At 49.5% G+C, this 25,038-nt stretch overlaps 1 protein-coding gene across 3 annotated transcripts in view; it reads right to left on the bottom strand.

Moving 5' to 3' along the window:
* Nucleotides 1–25,038, bottom strand: part of BRF1 (BRF1 general transcription factor IIIB subunit) — a 72,979-nt gene that overhangs the window by 42,134 nt on the left and 5,807 nt on the right. For 2 of the 3 annotated variants that reach the window (XM_004474924.4, XM_004474923.3), the window contains exons 2-3: nt 21,296–21,376; nt 12,954–13,127 (exon numbers count right to left, since the gene is read on the bottom strand). In XM_004474924.4, the coding sequence (XP_004474981.1) occupies nt 12,954–13,127; nt 21,296–21,376 (255 nt within the window). Of the gene's footprint in view, nt 1–12,953; nt 13,128–16,119; nt 16,227–21,295; nt 21,377–25,038 lie in introns of those variants that run through there. The other variant, XM_071213550.1, reaches the window with a different exon arrangement.

The raw sequence follows: 25,038 nt of genomic DNA, 5'->3' as shown, positions 1-25,038 counted from the left end.
AGCCACCTGGGGAGGTGGACGGTGGGTGGGGATGGGGACACCTGGGGCAGACTGAGGGTGGCAGTGTGTTCTCGGTAGACCCTAGAAGGTGGGTGGCTTGTGTCAACTGTACAATTCTGTCAACTCAATGTGCTTGAGAGTTTTCCAAATAAAATATTGGGAGAAAACTGTGTATTTTAAAAAGGAGATGATAAGAATTACACTTTTAAAGTTGTAATCTATCCAACAAATAAAATAATTGAAATAAAATGCTTTTTTTGCAATGGAAATAACAGCACTTGACTGGATGACACTTTCAGAAAGGACCACCTCACTCACTGCAACAGCTAGGAAGCACTCCAGGGGGCTTCTAGATAGCAGACGCTCACCCTTCCGACACAAAAGCAACGAGTAATCCTTGGAATTATCTACTTCTCTCAATGGACACCCATACTTCTGCCACAGTCCATGAGTAAGTCCCCCAACAAACAGCATTTTTGGGAACCATTTGGTGGTTTCTGCAAGTCTTCTCTCTGATGAGGCCAGTGAGACCCTTCGTTGTGCTGGGACACAAGGCCACCAAACCTGCTGGCCTGAGGTCAACGTAAGCCAAGGAGAGTCCCTGTCCAAAGACCAGGGGCCACTGCCTGCAGAGCTCCATGCAAGCATGTCTGTTGAGCATATTTTGTGGCCTCGAGAGTCTACAAAGACCCAAGCACACAGCCTCCCCCATTCCTCTCTGAGGTTTTACAAGCACATGAGGCACTGAAGCAAGGTGTTCAAAGATTGTGCCTCCCCAGCCCCTGGTGTCCAGAACCCACTGGCTCTCCTGGTCGCATTCTACCAATGCGGGACGGGCTGCAACACACTTGCTGGAAAAACACAGGTGGAACCTGATTTAAACTCATCCTCAGTAAGTGGAAAAGTTCATGGGGATTTCAATGAGGCAGACTGAAAGTCAAAAGAACCGGAAATTTCTGAGAACAGCTTCACATACAAATGTTTCTTCTGGATGCCCAAAGAGAGAAAACAGTCAGATGGAAAAGTCTGAAAGACACCCAAGGAAAATTACAGAGCAAAATCCTTTATACCTACAAATGCACAAAATCTTCAACAAAATGCAGGCAAACTGAATCCAACAGCATATTAAAAGGACTATACACCATGACCAAGTATAATTTATTCTAGGAATGCAAGGATGGTTCAGCATAGGAAAATCAATCAATTTAAGACCACCACATTAACAGAATGAAGGGGAAAATCCCATATGATCATCTCAATTGATGCAAAAATACATGAAGTCAAGCAACCTTTCATGATAAAAACACTAAAAAAGCTAGAACAGAAGGGAACTTTCTCAAAATGATAAAAGGCATTTATGAAAACCCGGGACAAATATCATACTCAGTGGCAAAGACTGAAGCTTTCCCACCTAAGATCAAGAACAAGACAAGGATGCCCTCTGTATACTTGGGTATATGCCCAAACAACTGAAAGCAGTGACTCAGACAGATATTTGTACACACGTGTTCACAGCGGCATTATTCACAAGAGCCAAGAGGTGGAAGCAACCCAAGTGTCCCTCAATGGAAGAATGTATACACAAAATGTGGTATACACAAATACTGGAATATTACTCAGCCGTAAAAAGGAATGAAGTCCTGATGCATGCGACAGCATGGATGAACCTGAGGACATCGTGTTGGGTAAAATACGCCAGAGGCAAAAGGACAAATAAGGTATGATCTCACTGATAGGAAATAATTATAATAAGCAAACTCACAGGGTCAGAATCTAGAATATAGGTTACCAGAGGATAGACTGGGGTTGAGAACGGGGAGCTGATGCTTAATTTGTAGAGAATTACTATTTAAGTTGATTGTAAAGGTTTGAAAATGGATGGTGGTGATGGAAGCACGTTATTGTGAGTGTAATTAACAGCACAGGATTATACAGGTGAATGTGTTTAGAGGGGGAAATGTTACATCGTATGTTACTAGAATAAAAGTTAAAAGATAAAGCATGGGATTAACACAGTGAACCCTACTGTAAATGACTACAGTTAATAGTACAAGTGCAGGAATGTTTTTTCTTGAATTATAACAAAAGTACACCACCAATACAAGGTGTTAATTAAGAATAGAGTGATTATAGAAAAATACACCTAATATAAACTATGGATTATAGTTAATAGTACTATTTTAATACTTGTAGCAAAGGTCACTACTGTTAAAAAAAAAAAAACCAAATGTACAGTTACAAAAAAGCGCTATCATGAATTGTAACAAATGTTCCACAACCGTGCAAGGTGGTGGTGATAGGGTGGTGTATGGGAATACCGTATCATATGCATGGTTGTTCTGTAAACACATAACTTCTCTAATAAAGAAAATGAAAGAAAAATGTAACGGGAGTTGTTCAATAGAAGGAAAATAATGCCAGATGAAAGCACAGAAATGAGGACAGAATGAAGAACAAGGGAAACTACTGAACTGTGTATTCATTAGTTTAAATGTGTGAACTCTATAGTATATGAATTATATTTCAATAAAGCCGTTGCCAAGGACTAATAAAATTGAAAAACCCCCTGGCAAGATGGTCAGAGAAAAGGGGCAGGGAGCAAAATAACCAATGTAAGACATGAAAGAGGCGAAATTATTGCAAATGCTATGAAAATTAAAAGGATAATAAGAGACTATTATAAGTAACTTTACTCAAATAAGAATGAATGCCTTGCAAAGTATAACTTACCAAAATTGAAATAAGAGGAAAGAGGAAGTCTGGATAGTTCTCCAGCTAGTATAAAAACTGAATCCATTAAGAAATGTGGAATTATTTACACACACACAAACAGAAAAAAAACAAAACTAAAGGCCAGGTGGCTTCACTATGTATTTTCCAAGAATTTAAGGAAGAAATAGTACCAATTATCCCCAAATCAGTGAGAGAACAAAAAAGGAGGGGCACGCCCTCACCCTGATGGGGACTTTATGGGGCTCATTCTGGCTCTTTTGGAGGCCAGCATCACTGTTAGCAAATAGCTAAATATCACAAGTAAATCCTTCCTTCTTGGTAACCTTAAATATCAAAAGATCCATCTATATGCTGTCTACAGGAGACTCACTTTACATACAAAGTCACAAAGAGATTGAAATTAAAAGGGTGGAAAAAGATATTCTATGCAAACAGTAATCAAAAGAGAGCAGGAGCAGTTATATTGTCATCAGCCAAAATGGACTTTAAGTCAAAAAAGATTACAAGTTGAGGAAGAATATTATATATAAACTTTAAATCCAGTAAGAAGATGTAACAATTATAAATAGGCACCTCATAATAGAGCCCCAAAATACATAAAGCAAAAATTGACAGAATTGGAGAAATAAACTGTTCTACAAAAATACTTGGAGACTTCAATACAACACTTTCAATAACTTCTAGAACATGTAAGCAGAGGATCAGTCAGGAAATAGAGGCTTGAACAATACTATTAACCAATCAGACCCAATGGACATATAAAGAAACATTCCACCCAACAACAGCAAAATACACATTCCTCTCAAGTACACATGGAACTTTTTCCAAGATAGACCATGTTAGGACAAAAACCACCTTAGTAAGTTTTAAAATATTGAAATCATACAAAGTATTTTCTTGGACCACAAGGAAATAAAGCTAGACATCAATAAGAGAAAGAAAACTGGAAATTTTACAAATATGTAGAAATTAAACAACACAGAAAGCAAAAGGGAAATTAGGAAATGTCTTGAGAAGAAAAATGAAAACACAATATAACAAAATACATGATATGCACCAAATGCAGTGGCTCAAAGGGAAATTTATAGTTCTAAATGCCTACATTAAAAAAGAAAATTTACCTAATTTCACAGCTAAAGAAACTAGAATAAAACTAAACCCAGAGAAGCGGACTTGGCCCAATGGATAGGGTGTCCACCTACCACATGGGAGGTCCGTGGTTCAAACCCCGGGCCTCCTTGACCCGTGTGGCACTGGCCCATGTGCAGTGATGACGCGCGCAAGGAGTGCCGTGCCATGCAGGGGTGTCCCCCGCGTAGGGGAGCCCCATGCGCAAGGAGTGCACCCGGTAAGGACAGCTGCCCAGCGCGAAAGAAAATGCAGCCTGCCCAAGAATGGCACTGCACACATGGAGAGCTGACACAACAAGATGACGCAACGAAAAGAAACACAGATTCGCAGGGCCACTGATAACTGATAAAGATAGAAATGGTCACAGAAGAACACACAGCGAATGGACACAGAGAACAGACAACTGGGGGTTGGGAGGAAGAGGAGATAAATAAATATTTAATAAATAAATAAACTAAACCCAAAGTTAGTAGAAGGAAGGATATAGTAAAGATTAGAGCAGAAATAAATGAAATAGAGAACAGAAAAAATAAGTGCGAATCAACAAAACCAAAAGTTGTTTTTCTGAAAAGATCAATATAAATGTCAACCCATAGCCAGCCTGACAAGGAGAGGACACAAAAAACACTAATATCCAAAATGAAAGTATGATATCTCAATAAAACTGTTTAATAAATAAATAAATATGCAAGAATAGCCAGAAACTGCAGCTACGTACAGCAGAGGAAAAAGAGAGAGATTGAGGGATGAAGAATTTTCTTTTCTGTTTTTTGTATATTATTATTATTGAAATAATGAAAATGCTCTAATAGTGACTGAAGTAATGGATGTACAACTATGTGATTACACCAAGTACCACTGATTGTACACATCGGATGAATTGTATTCTTTATTAATATATATTAATAATATCGATTTGTTAAAAAAAATGAAAGTGTGGACATTACTAATGACCTTAGCAAAATAAAAAGGATAAGAGGGTACTATGAACAATTCTATGCCAACAAATTGGAAAACCTAGATGAAAAAGACAAATACCTTAAAACATACAAATTACCAAATATGATGCAAGAAGAAACAGAAAATCTCAACAGACCTATAACCAAGTAAAGAGATTGAATCAGTAATCAGAATCCTCCCAACAAAGAAAAGTCCAGGACCAGATGGTTTCACTGCTGAATTCTACCAAACAATTAAAGAAGATTTAACATCAGCCCTTCTCAAAATCTTTCAAAACTAGAAAAGTGATTACTCTCTAACTCATTTGATGAGGCCAATAGTATCCTGATACCAAAACCAGATAAAGACAACACAAGAATAAGTATTTCAAACCAATATCTCTTAGGAAAAGAAGCGAAAATCCTCACAAAAATTCCGGAAAACAAAATCCAATAGTACATTAAAAGTATTATACAGCATGACCAAATAGGATTTATTCCAGAAATGAAATGATGGTTCAACGTAAGAAAATCAGTGAAATAAACCACATTAATAAAATGAAAAGCACAGACACACAATCATCTCAATTAATGGAAAAAATGAATTTGACAAAAATCCAACATGATGAAAATACTCAGAAAACCAGAAATAGTAGGGAAATTTCTCAAAAAGACAAAAGGCACTGATGAAAAACCCACAGCACACCTGCTACTCAATGGTGAAACCACAGAACGCTTCTCAGGATCAGGAACAGGATGAGGACAGGACGTCTGCTGTCAACGCGACTCCAACACTGTACTGCAAGCTCTGACTCAAGCAAGTCAGGCAAGAGAGTAAGGAAAAAAACATCCAAGTTGGAAAGGAAGAAATCAAATTATGCCCATTTGCAGAGCACACGACCTTATATACAGAAAATCTTAAAGAATCCACAAGAAAGTTATTAGAACTAAAAAACAAATTCAGCATAGTTTCTGGATACAAGAAAAACACATAGAGTCAGCTGGGATCCTATACACAGTATTGAACAATCTGAAAAGGACATCGAGATAGCTATTCCAGAGAAGTGGATGTGGCTCAACTGATAGAGCGTCCGCCTACCACACAGGAGGCCCAGGGTTTGATAACCAGGGCCTCCTGGCCCGTGTGGTGAGCTGGCCCAAACACAGTGCTACCGCACACAAGGAGTGCCATGCCACGCAGGGGTGCCCCCCGTGTAGGGGATACCCATGCGCAAGGAGTGCACCTCGCACAAAAAAAGTGCTGCCCACCCAGGAGTGACGCCGCACACACAGAGAGCTGATACAGCAAGATGACGCAACAAAAAAAAACACAGATTCCCAGTGGCGCCTGACAAGAATGCAAGTAGACACAGAAGAACACACAACAAAGGACACAGAAAGCAGACAATGCAGGGGGGTGGGAGGAAGGGGAGAGAGAGAGAAAAAAGGTAACTATTCCATTTTTTACAGCACCTAAAAGGATAAAATACCTAGGAATAAATTTTCCCTAGGAGATGAAAGACTTGTATATGGAACACTGCAAAACACCACTGAAAGACATTAAAAAGACTTAAATGGTAAGAAATCCCGTGTTCATGGATTAAAAGACTTAAATACTTATGTCAATGCTGCCTAAAGCAATCTATAAATTCAACGCAATCCCTACCAAAATGCCAGCAGCCTTTTATGCAGAAATGAAAAAGATGATGCTCAAATTCATACGGAATTGCAAGGGACCCCAAATAGCCAAAACAATCTTGAAGAACAACAAAGTGGGACACACACTTCCTAACTTTAAAATTTACTATTACAAAACTACATTAATTAAAACAGTATAGTACAGACATAGAGACCAATGAAATAGAATTGAGAGTCCAGAGATAAATCCACACCCCTATGGCCAGTTGATTTCCAACAGGGTTGCCAAGTCTATTCAATGGGAAAAGAAGAGACTCTTCAACAAACGATGCGGGGTAACTGGAAACCCACATGCAAAAGAATGAATGTGGACCCCTACTACTGACCATACACAAAAAGTAACTCAAAATGGATAAACGACTTAAATATAAGAGCAAATAACATAAAACTCTTAAAATATAAGGAAATATCCTCAGCACTCTGTGGAAGGCAATGGATTCTTAGACTCTACCCAAAAGTTCAAGCAACAAAGGAAAAATAGATAAAACGGACTTCATCGAAATTAAAAACTTTTGCGCATCAAAGGACATAACTAAGAAAGTGAAAAAACAACCTATAGAATGGGAGAAAGTATTTGGAAAACCATATATCTGATAAAGAGTTTACCATCTAGAATATATAAAGAACTCCTACAAAAAACCCAATTGAAAATGGGTCAAAACAGGGAGCAGGTATAGCTCAGTGTTTTGAACACCTGCTTCCCATGTACAAGGTAGTCCTGGGTTCAATCTCTGGTACCTCCAAAAAAAAAAAAAAAAGGGCCAAGGATCTAAATAGACATTTCTCAAAGAAGATATTCTAATGGCCAGTAAGTATATGAAAACATGTTCAACATCATTAGCCATTAAAGAACCATAAATCAAAACTACAATGAGGGAAGCAGATTTGGCTCAATGGATAGAGTGTCCACTTACCAAATGGGAGGTCCAGGGTTCAAACCCAGGGCCTCCTGACCCGTGTGGTGAGCAGGCCCACGCATAGTGCTGATGTGCTCAAGGAGTGCCGTGCCACATGGGGGTATCCCCCGTGTAAGGGAGCCCCACACCCGAGGAGTGCGCCCCATAAGGAGAGCCGCCCCATGAGAAAAAAGCGCAGCCTGCCCAGGAGTGGCACGGAGAGCTGATGTGGCAAGATGACTCAACAAAAAGACACACAGATTCCCGGTGCCACTCACAAGAATGCAAATGGACACAGCAGAACACACAGCGAAGGGACACAGCAGATGGGGAACAGGGGGAAGGGGAGAGAAATAAAATTTAAAAAAAAAAAAAAAACTACAAGGAGTTACTACTTCATACTCACGAGGACAGCTATTATTTAAAAACCTGAAACAAGTATTGGCAAGCATATGAAGAAACTGGAACCCTGTACATCGTTGGTAGGTACGTAATATGGTGTAGCCAGTATGGAAAACAGTTTGGCAGTTCCTCAGAAAGTTAAACACGGAACTACCATGTGACCAGCTATTTCACGGCTAGGTACATGCCGCAAAGAACTGAAAGCAGGGACTCGGGGAGATGTGCATACCAGCTTCATCACAGTATTATTCGTAATAGTCAAAAAGCGGAAGCAACCAGGTACCCATCAACAGAGGATGGACAAACAGAAGGGCGCGCGCAGCCTCACGGGCATGGCGTGCTGGCTCCTGCTACCACAGGGGTGCACCCTCAAGGCTCCACGTTGAGTGAAAGGAACCAGACACAGAAGGACAGACCCGTAGGCTTTCTCCTACAGGAAACACTTAGAATAAGCAAATTCATCGACAGAAAGCAGAATGGTTACCAGGGTGGGGTGGGGGGATGAGGAGTTATTTCTAAATTAGTAGTTTTGTTTTGGGCCAATGAACATACAGTATGGAAAGAGTGGTGAAAGTGACACAAGATTGTCCACGTGTTTCATTTCAAAGAACAATCCACTTAAAAAGGATAAAATGATTTTTGCTATGTATATTTTACCACAATTACAAACAAAATTATTTTAAACTACTAAAAGAACATCTAAATAAGGGAATATTTAACAATTTTATGATTCAATATTGTTAAAATGAATGTCAGTTCTCTCCATCATGATCAATCAACTTTCAAAATCCCAGAATGTTTTTTATAGCAATTAACAGGTTGACTCAACCATTTACATAGAAATACAAAGGGCCAAGAATAGTCAAGATGTTCTTGAGCAGAAAAACAAAGCTTGTGATCTTAAGGTACCTTTGAAACAGTCTGGCAATGGACAAGGATGGACCGTAAGCCCGTGGAGGGGCAGAGGGTCTCCACACATGGCCTGAGCCACCTGCACCCCACATGGAAAGAAGCAAGTCTGTCCTCAACATACACAAAAGTCAACTCCAGGTAAACCCTAAAGCTAAATGGGAAACAAGACAACAGGGCTTCTAGAAGGTGCTCTAGAACATCCCCGTGCCTCCGGGTGGGAAGGACATTAATCACGGAGGTGGGTGCCCTGGGCTTCGCTGAGTAAGAGCTGCTACCAGGGGTGCCTCTGCCCAGGGACGCAGCACGAGGGAAGGACAGTCGCCACACAGCCGTGCAGGCCCTGGCGCCTGTGACGTCAGGAAGGCAGGCCGCCACTCCCCTGCGGGGGCCGGTGGGCTGGCTCCAGCTGGCAGCCACTCGGAACCACCCTGGCAGGAGCAGCTGTGGCGCTGGGCCGCGGGGCGGCGCGCCCGGCTTCGCTGGCACGGCAAGCAGGGCCAGCAGCTGGCCTCGGGCGCTACGGGCCCTGGGGCTGACGCTGTGGCCTCCGGAGGGCCCGGCAGCAGTCTGGCACCTCCAAGCGTCTTTCGACTGCTGAAAGCATTTTGAATCTGGCTGCCTCAGGAGGGGAGGGGAGCGAGGGCACCAGGGGAAAGCAGCGCCTGCCCAAGGGACAGGTCAGGGTGGGCAGGGGTCTGGCCGTGCCCTTACCTTCCAGCCAGGAAGGACCCCCCAGCCCCCACGTCTCACGCATGGGGTCTGCTGCCGAAACCCAGGGTGCCCCGAGCTCACCTCTCACAGCCTGAGAGGAAGGCGAGGAAGCCTGCCTGGGGAGGGGGGCGGCCCAGCTCTGGGCCCATGTCCCCCCACCTCGCCCAGGCCCGACCCTGGATGCCCCTCGGCCTCGGCAGCACAGAGGGCCTGGGCCCACGCGGGAGGCATGCCCCCTGCTGGCTGCTCACCCTAAGCTCGTGGGTGGCAAGGATGTAAGACCCAGCTGCTGCAGGTGGGAACCAACGTATGGGCTCTGTCTTATTTTTCAACAGTCCTTTCAGTTGGAAATTATTACAAAACAAAAGGCTTAAAGAGAAAAATAAAAGCTGTTGAACGAAAAAACACAACTTTTAGGAAAACATACTGGCCAGATGTGACTTGCTTGTAAAAGCACAGGGTCTCAGGGCCAGGCCAGGGAACGTGGCGGGGGGGCCCAGGGCCAGGCCAGGTAATGCAGGGGGGGGCCCAGGGCCAGGCCAGGGAATGCGGGGGGCTCGGGGCCAGGCCAGGTTGCAGGTGATGGGGCGGGACTGCTGCTGCCCCAGTAGAGCAGGAGGGAGTATCCCTCCAGGTGCGCAGGGGTCCTGCAGGCAGACGGGATGCGCAGATGGTGGAGAGCCCAGCACGCACAGGCTGGACTGGCGGCTGCACTGTCCTGGTGAGCTCTGAGGCCCCCAGGCCTCCTGAAGACGAGGCCAAGACCAGGGCAGGAGGCCAGTGCTCTGCCTGGGGCGGAGGGCGGTAGGACACCCCCAAGAGAGGGATGTATCTCACATGTATCCCCACCCACCCTCTCAAGGGCACTCCTCCAAAAACAGCACAAAAACGGCAAAAACCAGCAATGTGACAGGCCTGGGCAGCCAGGGCGAATGAATTCCCTGCCGAGGCGCACAAGCCAAAGGATTTTCAGTGCCTCTGCAGAGCAGGACAATGGTCCCGTGGTCACTACACGGCCCATGGCACAGGGCTCTGCGCACACCAGTGCTGGACAAAGGTCCTGGTGTTCAGAAGCAAGCAGTGCAGCCCGCGCCCCAGCGACTCCCCAGACCACAGGACGCACTGAGGCAGGACACACGTGCATCCTGCCCTCCGCTGGCCCCAGGGGGGCTCTGCAGGAGCCAGAACCCGGCCCAGAGGCTCTGCCCGTCCTGCAGGCCCCAGTGGACAGAGGCGGCGCCGCCCTCCGCACAGGGCGAGAAGCTGGCTAAGCAGCGCCTTACATCGGGTCACGTGCAGAGCTGCCAAGGAACAGAGAACAGGGGCCTCGTGGGGCCGGGCCTCCGGGGCACAGGTGCGCCCTTGACCTGCGCAGGCGCCTGGTGCCCTCGTCGCCCCCGGGAGGAGATGCACATGAGGAATGGACGTGCTTTGGGATTTCAAACTGCGCGTTCTCAGGAGAGCGAGACAGGGCCGCCCGCGCGCACGCCCCAGGAGCCCTGCGAGCGGGGGCAGAACGCCAAGGCCCCCGGTGCGGCGGACGCCAAGGTCACCAGCAGAGAGAAGGTGCCCTGCGGAGCTGGAAGGAACAGGACAGCGCTCAGGAAAGGGAGGGCAGGACTCTCCCAGAGACACTGGGGACCAGGTGGAGCCAGGAGGGAGAAGAGGGGGCGGTTCGGGGGCAGGCAGAGACGAGGGAAGCGAAAGCGCACACGAGAGGACTCAGGAGCCCCACGCGCACAAGCAGCTGTGGGGGACGAGGCCGTGAGGGTCCCTTCACCATGCACCTTCCGCACCCCAAGCGCACAGGCAGGATGATGCTGCCTTCGGAGGGAAAGCACGAACGCCGCTGCCGCGCACACGAACCGGTGGCACGGAAGGCACAGGTGCGACAGAGCCAGGGGCCGTGGAGCTGTACCTTCCAGGCTGCGGGAAGGCAGCCCTGTGCCGGCACCCTACATCCAGCCAGACTACTAAGGCGGGCAGAGAAGAGACCTCGGATGTTCAGGGCCCAAAACGATTTGCTGACCAGGGGCCCTTCTCAGGGAGGCATCGGGCAACGTGGAGCACCCCACGGCAGAGGGGAAGGCAGCTCCAGAGCGACGCTGCTGACAGCACGGAGAGCAGGCGCAAAATGCGGAAGAGGCAGAGAGCTCTGGGAGAGGTCCCTTCAGGGAGACGATGAGGGAGGAATTCTCCAGGGGGCAGGGGGCAGGGGGCGTGGGCTCAGGATGCTGGCTGGCGCGCTAAGCACCAGGTGCTCCAGAGCAGGGAGTGCATTGTGGGGGAGGGCACCACCGAGGAGCATCCCGGGCACGAGTGGGTGGGGCGGCCTGGCACCGAGGGTCCCGCACAGCTGGTGCCCCAAACCGAGAAACTTGAGAAGGGCTTTTAGGCAGTTGTAGACCCGTGCAAGGAGATATTTAAAGGATCAACTAAAAGAGGTAGAAGCAGCTCCTCTGGGGAGTGGGAACAGGGAAGGAGGGGTGTGGTCTGCTGCCTGTGGTGGAGCTCCTGAAGCAGGGACCACCGCACGCTCTGTAAAGGGCCAGAGGGTACGTATTTCAGGCTCTGCAAACTACAGTCTTGGCCATGACTACCGCTACACCCTGTGAATGCAGCCACCGTGGCTGAGATCGAATAAAACTTCATTTACAAAAGCAGGAGGTGGACCCAATTTGGCCTGCAGGCTGCAGTTTCCTGACCCCTGCTTTAAACAATGTGCTTGTATAACTTTTACATAAGTAAAATCTGAATTTAAAAACATGAGCCCAGAGCTGCCAACCAGCAGTAAGGCAGAACTGCCCTGGCAAATTCCAAAAGCCAGGGCATGGGGCTGCTACAGGTGGGGCTGGAGCACCCTGCAGGGAACAAGAGAAAGCAGACCACCGGGTGGGGGGGAGCCTGGGAAGAGCACAGGGGGGATGGCAAAGATAGCAGGAGGTGTGACAGTAAAACAGGGTATTATGAACGAGGAAAAGGCAGATTTGATAATAAAAGGCACTTTTAGGAATGAAAAATAAAATCACTGAAACTTAAAAGTTGAATGAATAGATCAAACAACAGAAAATCAGCACACTAAAAAAAAGATCTGAGGAAATGAACCACAACTTTGTAGAGTAGGAGAGACGAAGGACTGGAAAGAGGTAACTGCCTGATAAAGTAAAAACCTCCAACCGGCCAAACCTCTGAGCAGAAGGAGCCGCCACGAGCCTCATCCAGGAAACCACCCTGCTGCCTCGCGGACTCCGACAGCCACGCCGGGCGGGCGCAGCAGCAGGGTGCTCCCTGCAAGCATCCCCCGCAGCGTCCCTCTGGGGGTCCCCGGGCCTCGGGCAGGAGCGGTGGGCACTCAGCATCGCTCGGCGCTCTCGGGGCCCAGCCCTTCCCTGGGCGCTGCACACCTGCGCCTCGGCCGTGCCCACCTCTGCCCAGACGCTGCAGGTGACGGAAGCGGGCGCGCAGCCCTGGCCGGGGCCTCGGGGTGCAGCCCCGGGCACCCCCCTCCCCGCCCCGGGCCGAGGAAGGATACGCGGCGTGCCCTCGGTGCGGCACACCAGGTAGAGGCAGGCGGCGATGACGTGCGCCGTCCTGCGCCCGCGCGTCAGGTGCTTGCCCACCGCCATCTTGAAGAAGTTGAAGGCCGTGTCCAGGCAGTGCTGGTTCAGCTGCAGCTGGTTCCCCAGGTGGTGGATCTGACGCCGCCCTGGGGACAAGAGCCCGGTTACCGCTAGTTGTAACTTCTCATTACCTGACACGTCAAATGGAAGGTGTCACGTGACCCCCCGTCCATTTTAAATTGAGAAGACAGATGCCTTTTTCCTGGTAAGTTTTTTCATTCACCTTTTTAACGTATGTTCCAATAACACTTCATTTCCAGGCAGTGAAACTGAACTTTCCTACTCCTACTTCACTTTCAGGCAGGTCGGCTCCTGTGGACCGCCGGCACCAGGCAGCACACCCGGGGTGCACGTTTCCTGAGAGCGCCGCAGGGCTCTGTCCACCTGGCCCCCCCGGCCGCCACCCTGCCGTGCCCCCCACGCTTCCAGGCCAGGACAGGCAGGGGCGCTCAGGGCCAGTGTGGCAGGCTACGGAGGGGCCGACCCAAGACACAGGGGGTTCCTAAGGCCCCCACCCAAAAGCTACCGGCAAAAGGCAATGCTGGGAAGGAGGGAGCCGTGTTCTCAGAGAAGCTCGCTGAAGCGTGGGGGTAGCTTGCCAGCGCAGGTCCCTTGAGACAGTCCAGTAAGAAGTCAGTGTGTGGGCCCAGCCCGACAAGACGGCAGAGGGACAGAGGCTGTGGACAGCCGGCAAGGACGGGCAGACACCTTTCTCAGAGCTCCAGAGGCAGGGAAGGACGGCAGGCGAGGCCCAAGCCAAGGAAGAGGTCGTGGGCTCTCATCCCACCCTGGCTGACCGCCTCTCCACCCCCGCTGGCGCAGCACAGAGCCCACCTGCGCTCCCGGTGCAGGTCCCTGGGCCCGGTTCCAGAGGGAGCAGAGTGACCCTGGAGCACATGCCGGGAGCACGGGGCCTGGCCCAACCTCTGGCCGTGGCCTGAGGGACTCGCCATCCGTCCAATGCCCCCGGTGGAGCGACCTCCTACAGAGGCTGTGGGAGAGCAGTCGAGCCGTGCTGCCTGGGAGGGGACTGCTGGCCACAGGCAGGAATGTTTCCTAGGGAGGAGGGACATGGGACCCTCTAGCCACACACACAGGCCCCAGACAAGACAAGCAGAAAGGATGGGGGAGGCCCCTGGCTTTGCCCCGAGCTACTCTCTCAACTCACAGTAAGGACAAGCCCCGAAGCAGAGCACCTGCGCAGGGCCACCTGCAAAGACTGTTTTTGTTTTTCCTTCTTTTTTTTGGTTAGCTCTTGGCATCAAGGAAAGCTCTGTCATAACACTAGCTAGATAAAGCTTAAAAAAACAGATGTCTCAGAGTCTAAATTCCAGCAATAACACAAAAGAGTATCAAAACGCCCAGGTTTCAACAAAAGGTTACAAAACATAGAAACAAACAGAAAGCAATTGCCCTAAAATGCTCAAAAAGCTAAAGGAAAACATGGACAAAACTAAATGATAGATGAACACAAAGAGAATATCGGCAAAGAGATGGAAATTATAAGAAGAATACAGAGCTGAAGACCACAGTAACAGAAATTAAAAATCCCCCAGAGGTTCAACAGCAGAAGGACGAGCCAGAGGACCTGAAGGTAAGACAACTGAAATCACCCAGTCTGAGGAGGAGGAAAGAATGAGGAAAAGTGACGGAGCCTACGGAGCCAGGTGACCAGCAGACGCAATGTGGGGGCCCAGAAGGAGAAGGAAGAGAACATTCCAAGAAATAATGGCTGAAAACGGCTGAAAAAATGGCAATAATGTTAAAACCGATTTAACAAAAGACATGAATATACATACCCAAGATGAACTACAAACAGGATAAGCCCAAGTAGACCCATGGCTTATAATCAAACTGTCAAATCCCAAAGAGAGAATTCTGGAAGACAGAAGCAAGGTGTCACATACAAGGAGCCTTAGTAAGTTTAAGTGCTGGTTTCTCATCAGAAACCACGGAGGCAAGAAGACAGTGGGAAGACAGATTCAAAGTGCTGAAAGCAAAAATTACCAACCAAGAATTCTGTATCCAGCAAAACTGTCTTCCAGAAATGAGGGCAAGATGAATTTATTTCCAGATGAACAAGAGCTGAGGAGTCGTCAGCACGAGAAATAACGCTGAGGGCAACAACATGGGCCAGCACTATTGTACTTCTGGTTTGTAACTCTACTTTCTACTTCCTATAGGTCTAAAAAGTAAATGCTTAAAATGGAATGATAAATCAACAGTTTTGGATGCAAACAGACATGTAATTTGTGACAAGAACTACATAAAGGTGGGCGGGTGGAGGGGTATAGGAACAAAGTTTGTGTATACCACTGGAGTTATGTTGGTATCAAAGCAAATGAGATTGTTACAGATTTAGGATGTTAAATTTAAGCACCATGGTAACTATTATAAAAAACCACCCGGAGAATGTGCAAGCTCACGGAGAGAAATTAGAACACAGGTTGCTAAGGGCGGAGGGCAAGGGAGGGGGAGTTCACGTGGAATGGGTGTGGGGCTTCTGTTTGGGGTGACACAGCGGAAGAGTGACTGTGATGAATCCCTCTGAACGGCACACCTGGGTGGTTAAGACGGGAATGTTTATGTTGTGTAAATATTCCCACAACTGAGAGAAAGGGAAGAGAGGGAAGAGAGGGCGGGCGAGCAGACATCGCTGGGGGGGCCGCGTGGTTGACAAATGCTCAGCACAGCAGCCCCCCCGAAGGCTGTCCCAGGAGCCGCTGGCTCTCAGGAGGAGGGGCTCCTGCGGCAGCGCTGGCGGGCCGTGCTGCCAGGCCACTGGGTCACACTGCACCTCGTGCGCTGCCCAGCGCCGGCCGGCTCCTCTGGCCCCCGGCGGCAGGCCCCGGCCGCACCAGCAAGGCCTGGTAGGAGCACCCACGCCCTCCACTTCCAGTCCAACAGCCAAAGCACCTGAGCAGGTGGAGCAGGGCTGGCCACCTGCTTCCAGACAGGCCCCAGGAAGGCTGTCCTGGCAGGCTCGGGCCCGCCCTGGGGGTGTCACACGGCCCCGTACTTCGCAGAGCCCAAGGCCAGAACCCAGGCTCCCCACGAGAAGGCCCGAGGCACACTCACCTGAGTGTTCTCCAGAACACCTGATCACTGCTGCACAAATGTGTCAGAAAAGCAAGAAAGGCTGAGGAAGTGGCACCCAGCAGAGAGGCCAAACGCGACGTGGGAGCCTGGGACGAAGGAAGACATCAGTGGGAAACCGAGGAAGCCCACACAAGGCCTGCAGCTCCACCCGCAGCACTGCCCGGGGCTTCTGTCCTAGTTCTCGTCCTGCCCATGGTTACAGAGGGCAGCCTCAGGGCAAAATGGGGCTGAACTGGCCTCTGAGCAGCTCTGCAGCTCTTCTGAAAGTCTAAAATTATTTCTAACTAAACCCCAGCAGAAGTAAAATAGTAGCAGTACCAAAACTTGTGAGACACAGTGAAGCCTCGTAGCTTTAAATGCACATATTAGGAAAAGAAAGTGGGAAGCGGCTGTGGCTCAATCAGATGAGCTCCCATATACCATATGGGGGTCCTGGTTCGGGGGTCCTGGTTCTCGTCCCAGGGCCTCCTTGTGAAGGCAGGCTCACCTGCATGCTGCGGGGTGCTGCCCAGCCCACAGAAGCCAAGGAGAGCCAACTCAGCAAAAGAGGGTGACGCAACAAAAGAAGGGAGACAAGTAAGAACACAGAAGAGCCCACAGCGAATCGACAGAGCAGAAAGCAAGCAAGCCACAGGGGGAGAGGGGATACAAAATTTAAAACACAAGAAAGTCTGAAAAAGCGATTGAAGCTTCCATCTCAAGAAAACTAAATAAGAATTGCAAACTAAACCAAAAATAATAAAGAACAGAAACAAATAGAAAATAAAAAGAACAAAATAACAGATGACTCTACAAAAGATTAATAAATTGGTCCAATGCCTTACAGGATCAATTAAGGAAAAAAGAGGAGATAAAAGCACAGACTGCCAATATCAGAAATGAAGGAGACCTCTCTAGGCCTGATCAGCTCTGAAGACCATGTACGAGGACCCTAGGAACAGCTCTAGGACAATATATTTGCCAACTCATATCAAACAGAGAATGACTTAAAAAGTACATTTTACCACAACCAGCAAGAACCATGAGGCCAAACACTGTAGGACAGCACTTGGCCGGCACCCAGAGGCACGCTCAGAGCCGGGGCAGCAGCGGGCTCCTGGGTGACGGAGGGCGCGCAGTACTGCCAAGCAGTACAGACGGCTTGTCTGCACAGATGGTGGGGGCACCTCCAGCCTCGTCAATTACGGGATGTCACCGAACACTCAGAAATGGTGGGCGTGGTTTTAGGTCACGCAGAGCTCATGACTTTAAAAAAGGCAAAAGAAAGAAGTCTGAAAAGGTGGGGAGCCTCACTGTCTAACGGGTGAAGATGACCAAAACGTGGCGAGCCCTCACGTTTCCAGGCTGCTGCTCCCGGCACGTGACTCAGCGTGGCTGAACCCCGAGACCCCGACACAGGACGTTCAGCCAAGGACACCGGACATGGGCACGCCACGTACGCATCTGAGGCGCCTCCAGAACGAGGAAGCAGTTGGCCGAGGGAACAAGGAGGGGCTGTGTAGTGGGGAGGGGGTTTCCTCTTGAGGGCAGGGGAAATGTCCTTGTCCTGGATGGTGGTGAGGGTCGCACGCCACTGAACTGTGCATACTGCGGGCCTCTGCCTTCAATATTTAAAAATCACCAAGTATTTGCAAAGACCTACTGGCTGCCCAGCACCGACCAGTTCCCAGAGTCAGTCACCTTCCAGCTCAGACGTCACTCCCTCAGACACCCTCTTCCTGGCGCCATCCCGCCTGCCCTGCACAGGGGAGCATCCTGCAGGCACATGGTGGTCTTTCCTCCGTACCTGGGAGGGAAGCCAGAGCTGAGCCCACATTGCTCGGAGAACAGGACACACAAAGGTGATGTACACACGGAGGATACGCACAGGGCACACTAGGTGGATGGACACACGTGGGGAAGGTGAGAGCTGTAATCTGGCCCTGCCGAGGCCACATGTATCTCCGCCCTGCAGACCCCAACTGGGCTCCCTTGCCCCCAGCACCAAGCCCCTCTCCCCTGTAAATGGACAGACCCCACCAATGGACATGCCATGCGGCCTGCTCATCCATCAAAACAAGAGCAGCGCCAGAGGCCACGGAAGCGCACCCGGGGCGGTCACCCAAGTTTGGCTGTTTTCTTTTCTCTGTGGAATAGGTAATCTTTGCGCACAGGACAGTGTATAGAAGGAACAAGAACAAGCAGTCAACAGCCGCCCAGTTCCCCTCCCTGCAGGCAACTGAGCTGACTGATCCCCAAGTCCCCCCATACACAGCCACAGGCACAAGTGTGTCTGCTCCCACTTCTTTACACAAATGGCTGTATACCACACACGCTGCTGTGTCCCTTGTTTTTTAATAGGCAGAGGTTTGAACAAGCATTTTACCAAGGAGGACTTCCAAACAGCTAATAAATACATGAAAAGTAAAAAAACAAAGTACAGACCCGTATCTTTTATGAAGCAGATGCAAAACTCCTCAAAAAAAATTCTAGGGAGGGAAGTACATTTGGCTCAACTGATAGAGCATCTGCCTACCATATGGGAGGCCCAGAGTTCAAACCCAGGGCCCTGACCCATGTGGTGAGCTGGCTCACATGCAGTGCTGTTGCGTGCAAGGAGTGCTCTGCCACGCACGGGTGTCCCCCACATAGGGGTGCCCCATGAGCAAGGAGTGCACCCCCGCAAGGAGAGCTGCCCACAAAAAAATGCACAGCCTGCCCAGGAGTGGTGCCGCACATATGGAGAGCTAACACAGCAAGATGATGTAACAAAGAGAGACACAGATTCCCGGTGCCGCTGACAAGAATGCAAGCAGACACAGAGGAAAACACAGCAAATGGACATAGAAAACAGACAATGGGGGGGGGGGGCAGAAATGGGAGAGAAATAAATAAAAAAGAAAATCTTAAAAAAAAAATTCCGGGGAATTGGATGTGGCTCAGATGATTAGGCTCCAGTCTACCATATGGGAGGTCCCAGGTTTGGTTCCTGGGGCATCCTGGTGAAGGCAAGCTGGTCCACACAGGAAGCTGACACAAGACGATACAACAAAAAAGAGACACAGAGGAAAGACAGAGACACAACAAACCAGGAAGCTGGGGGGGCTCAAGCAATTGAGCGCCTCTCTCCCACGTTGGAAGGTCTTGGGATCAGTTCCCGGTGCCTCCTAAAGAGAAGATGAGAAGAGAAGACAAACAGACACAGAAGAACGTGTAGTGAAGGGACATAGAGAGCAGACAGTGAGCACAAGTGGCAGGAGGCGGTGGAGAGGGGAATAAATAAATAAATCTTTAAAAAAAATTCTAGCAATATGAGCCTAACAGCATATTAAAAGTATTATACACTGTGACCACATGGGACTTATCCCAGGAATGCAAGGCTGGCTTAACATTCCCAAATCGAGTAATGTAATATACCTTATTAACAGACTTGTAATGGAAACCACATTAACAGAATTGTAACGGAAACCACAGCGCGACCTCAGTAGATGCAGAAAACGTACCTGCCAAAACCTAGCACATTTCATGATAAAAACACTCAGCAAACTAGCAAGTGAAGGCAACATCCTCAACCTGTGGACGGCATGAAGCAAACAAATCCACAAGTAACATTATACTTAATGGTGAAAGAGCAATCACTTTCCCCCTAAGATCAGCACCAAGACAAGGCTGTCTGCCCTCACACTTCAATTCTACATTGTACTAGTTCTAGACAGGGCAATTAGGCAAAAAATGAAATACAAGGCATCCAGGCTAAAAAGGAAAGTAAAACTCTCTATTTACAGATGACACAATCTTATATATAGAAAATCCTAAGGAATCCACTAAAACACTTATAACTAATAAATGACTTCACTGATGTTGCAAGATACAAGATCAATATATAAAAATCAATTTTATTTCCATGCACTAGCAATGACCCATCTGAAAATGAAATTAAGAAAATTTCATTTATAATAGGGTCAAAAAGAATACAACTTAGGAATAAATTTAACAAATATAAGTGCAAAATGTACATCTGAAAACTACAAAACATTGTTGAAAGGAGTTCAAGATGACCTAAACCAATGGAAAGACATGCCATGTGCATGGATCAGAAGACTTGCACTGTTAAGATGGCAATACTCCCCAAATTAATCTGTGGGTTCAACAAATCCATATCAAAATCCTAGCTGCTATTTTTTCAGAAAATAGTGAAAACTGATCCTAAAATTTATATGACAAGGTACATAAGTCAATAAAATACTAGAAAGGATGAATAAAAGTTGCAGTACTAACATTTTTTACTTTCAAAACTTTTTTAAAAAGCTACAGTTATAAAGACAGCATTGTACAAGACATATAGATCAACAGAATTGAGAAACCAGAAATAAGCACCTAACATTTATGATCAACCAATTTTTTTCAGGGGTACCAAGTCAGTTCAACGATGAAAGAATAATATTTTCATTAAATGGTGCTGGGACAACTGGATATCCATACGCAAAAGAGCAAAGTTAGAGCTCTACCTCACACCATATACAAGAATCAAAATGGATCAAAGACCTAAATATAAGAGGTAAGACTATAAAACCTTAGAAGAAAGCTTAGGAGTAAATATTCACAACCTTGGATTAGCCAATGATTTCTTAAGATAGAACACCAAAAAGCACAACCTATACAAGAAAACACACCAGACACCATCAATATGAAAAGCTTTTGTACTTCTCAGAAACCATCAAGAGAGAGAAAAGGCAACCCACAGCATGGGAGATAAGAAACTTGTATCTAAAACATATAAGCACTTTAATGACTCAATAATAAAACAACCCAACTTAAGAGTAGAGAAAGGATCTAAACAGATATTGCTCCAAATTGTTATGGACTAGTACTTTCATAAATCACAAGAAAATTGCCACCACAATGTCAAATTGCTATAAATTTGTTCTTTCTGTATGTATCTTGACCCAGACCAGTAACAAACGGGGGACCAAGCAGGGTCCACGGGCCGCCTCCTGCAGAGCCTTCCTAAGAGCCCAGGAGGCCCCTTAGGCGCTGCCTGCACCAAGGTGTGGGGGGTGTTGCAGGGCCTGGCACAGCAGCGCTCGGGGCTAGGAGCTCAAGGCCCCCCCCCCCCCCCGCATCCGCCCACCCTCCTGGACGCAGCCCCAGGCAGCAGCACTGCCGTGGCAAGTACCGTTCTGCAGGGTCTGCGCTCTCGACTCCTTCCCCAGGTTCACGTGGAAGCCGCCACCCAGCGTCGGGGCTTTGCCGGCACCTGGAAACACAAAAGACCAATTAAGACCAACGGGCCGAGCCTGGTGGAGAAGGTCTGCTGCGCCAGCAAGCGCGGGTCAGGCTGCCGCGACTCCGAGTCCAGTGCGGGCCGCAGCCTCGACCTGGACCATTGTGTGCACTGGCCAACCCCGTTCCTGGAGCACAAAGCCCTCTGCTGCGCCCAGAGCCAGTCCTTCCACAGGCAGCCCACCTGCCCACCTCCCAGGCCGGCGCTGGCGGTCAGGCCAGGACAGCTGAGGTGGCCTTGCTCACAAGGACACAAGTGTCCCACGTGCCCAGCCTGGGCCCTCTAAGCCCTCAGAAGCCCAAGGCTCAGGCCCACCCTCTGCCTCCTCTCAGGTGCTTTATTTTGTTGGCACTGGTTTTCCAAGCTTTAGAATTTTTGTACTTGAAGTTTTTAAAACATGGAAAACTCAGCAGAAAACAACAACCACTCACAGCCACTCTACCCAGGGCCAGCACAGCTAACATCTTGGCATTTTTGTGCCCAGCACCTCCCACCCAACTTTCATTTTAGAGAAAAGGGGAAAATAGTTTTAATAAAAACTGCAATAGTTTTAATAAAAATGGCTCTAAGCTTTTAATAAAAAATCCACTCCATACTGCATTCAAAAAAGGACAATGGTCAAAGTATAAGACCCCTGGTGTCCACCCTCCAGCTTCCATCCCCCGTGGCTCCGTGCTGAGGCAGATGGGGTCGGGGGGGTGGGGGGGGGAGCGCTGGCCCGGGCTCGCCCAGAGACGCCGGTTAAGTGCACAGGGGGCCTAACTGCCTCGGCCCCTGGCTCAGGCTTCCAGCCCAGCCCGCCCCTCGGCCACCCCGCCCTGCACTGCCAGGTGCCCGGGCTCTCTGGCACACCCGGCTACCTCAGGCTCAGTGCCGCCTCCCGACTCTCCCCAACACCCCGAGTGACACTTCCTGGGGCTGCCCCAGCAGCCCGTCTCCCTGGGAGCCAAGTGCTGACCTGGGCCTCTCCCATCCCATCCTCAAGCTCCCCGGCACAGCCCAGCTCATCCTCTTGTGGGCTGAATCCCACATGGAGAAGAATCCAGCCAGCCCAAAGGAGGGGCTCGAAACAGGTCTGCTGAGTCGATCAACAAACACCATGACAGGGAGTCTGAGTGCAGGGGATAAACCTGGAAGCGTACACAGCTAGTATGAAAATTCAGCAAAACTCAGGATGCTAAACTGACAGGGAGTGGGGATGGTAGAGGGGCTGAAGCCTGAAAGAAAGTTAAAGGCAGAAAAAAAAAAATTTTAAGCATCATCTCTGGCCAAAAGCTGCAAGCTTATGAAATCCTTACTCGTCAGATGCCTTTCTTTTAGGAGGTACTGGGGCTTGAACCCAAGACCTCATACATGGAAAGCAGGTGCTCAACCACCGAGCTACTCTCCATTCAATGCCCATTTTATCTGGTGCCATGTTATTCCTTCCACTTCCAAACATGGGAGACTTCTCAAGAAGCCAACGTGGAGGTCGCAGGGCCAGGGCAGCTGGGCCTCCCCTGTCGTCTGCTCGGCACAGCCAGGCCCAGGCCTTCCTTGCAGACAGTGCGGCATGGCGCACCTGCGAGCCCAAAGGCAGCCACAGAGACCAGAGAGGGCACCCCAAGGTCGGAACGCCAGAACGCGGGGCCTGCGCAGCCCTGGGGACAGCCTGGCCGGCACCGCACTCTGCGGACTCTCGGACATGGTAGGCCAGCATTTTAAAATAATTCTGTAGTAATTTTTGACCTAAGGAAGGGGTTTTTGCCGCTGTGGTGAAACCCAAGAGGACACACTTGTGTGAGGCTCGGCAGCTGAGCCCCAGGCCCTGACAGCTCAGGCGGGTTCACCGGGAGCGCCACGTGCCGACAGCGGCTGGCGGCCATGGGAACTGGCTGCCCTTGGGATACACGCCAGTGGGCATGACACACGAGCAGGGCCGCGGGGGGCAGCCGGCCCCCTGGGCAGGCCGCTACTGACCTGTCTGCAGGGGCGCGAGGGGACAGGTGAGGAAGACAGCACTGCCCACCGCCATGGATGTCCCAGCTGCCAGCAGGCGCCCCGTGTGCAGGGCACGGGGACGCCACTGTGCTTGTCTGGCTCATTGGCCTGCCCACTCCTTCCGGAATGCCTTGAGGACCCGGCTTTCTCGGCATCGGATCCCAGGCCCCTGGAAGCCAGAGCGCTGGGATGCACCTGGGCGGAGCTCCAGCCTGTCCACAGGAAGGGCAGGGCCCTGCCACCTGGAGAACAGTAGCTGGCTGCACCACTGGAGGTTGGTGAAACGCTGAGCTTGATGTGGAGGCTTAATTCTCAAAGGACAGGCACAAGAGGTGAGGAGACAGTGGCCTACAGTCCAAGAAAATGAGGACGCTGGGCGGGCACCTGGCAGGGGAGGCCCACCTGGGAGGCCAAGGGGCTGTGGCCAGCAGGTCGCCCCCACTCCCCGCCCCGCAGACCCCAGGCACCTCCCCAACCCCCCCACCCTCCACCCCGGCTTCCCTGTTGTCGCGGGGGAGGGAGCTGGAGCCTGGGAGGCAGAGACCAGCGCCTTCCGCTTCAGGCCCTTCGGGCACCTGCTCAGGTGGCTGGCACCGGCGCAATCCCCTGGCGGAGCCCCGGCTCCACACCACCTTCCTTCACCCTGGGGGCTCCAGGGTTCCATCTCTTCCCCACCTGAGCGTCCACAGCTGGAGCGTGAGGGCAGCGAGCTGTCATCAGGCCAGAGGGTGCACTTGGCTCAGAGCCCTCCCACAAAAACCCTCGGTGTTTGCTGCGATGACGGTGACGGTGGCCCCAGGAGGCATGGTCTTGGACAGGGGACACTGCGATTTGTAGCAAAACCGCAAAAACGCACCCCTCACCCTGGCCACGGCACGCTCAGGGTTTCGTCCCTGGGAGTCACCATGGAGAACACACAGAGGCCTGCCACGGAGGCCAGAGGCAAGGAGGAGGGGACACAGGAAGCCAGCAAAACCCAGCACTGACTCTTTGGAAAGATGGATAAAATTGATAAACCTCCACCAAGACAGACAAAGGAAAAAGAGAGAGAGAACGAAAGAAGACACAAAATACCAGTATCTAAAAAGAGAAAGACCATCACAACAGAACTTACAGGCATTAAAAGAATAATAATGGAGTACTACAAACAAGTTGTATTAGCCAAAGGGGTGCTGATGCAAATACCAGAAATCGGTTGGCTTTTATAAACGGTATTTATTTGGGGTAGAAACCAGACACAAGGCCACAGCATAAGTTACTTCCTTCACCAAAGTCTGCTGCCAGGTGTTGGAGCAGGATGGCTGCCAACATCTGCCAGGGTTCAGGCTTCCTGGGTTCCTCTCTTCCCAGGGCTCATTTCTCTCCAGGCTCAGCTCCTGTTTTCTCCACAAGGTCAGCTGTAGACTGTGAGGCTCTCTAGGCTTTGCATCTCTCCACAAGGTCAGCTGTAGACTATCAGGTGACCGGCTCTGTCTCTCTCCCGGGGGCTCGACTCTCTCTGGGTTCAGCTGCTCTGCTTCTCTGTGTGCTCACTTCCCGGACTCCAGCATTAAAACTTCCAACTCTGTCCTTTGCCACATCTTTTCTCACCCACTGATGTGACCCAATCAAAGCCCTAATCATAATTTAATCAATCAAAAGTGATACCTCTGGCA

Source organism: Dasypus novemcinctus, chromosome 3, assembly GCF_030445035.2.
Source record: "Dasypus novemcinctus isolate mDasNov1 chromosome 3, mDasNov1.1.hap2, whole genome shotgun sequence".
In the NCBI taxonomy this organism is placed as follows: Eukaryota; Metazoa; Chordata; class Mammalia; order Cingulata; family Dasypodidae; genus Dasypus; species Dasypus novemcinctus.
This window is presented reverse-complemented; position numbering and strand designations above follow the sequence as displayed.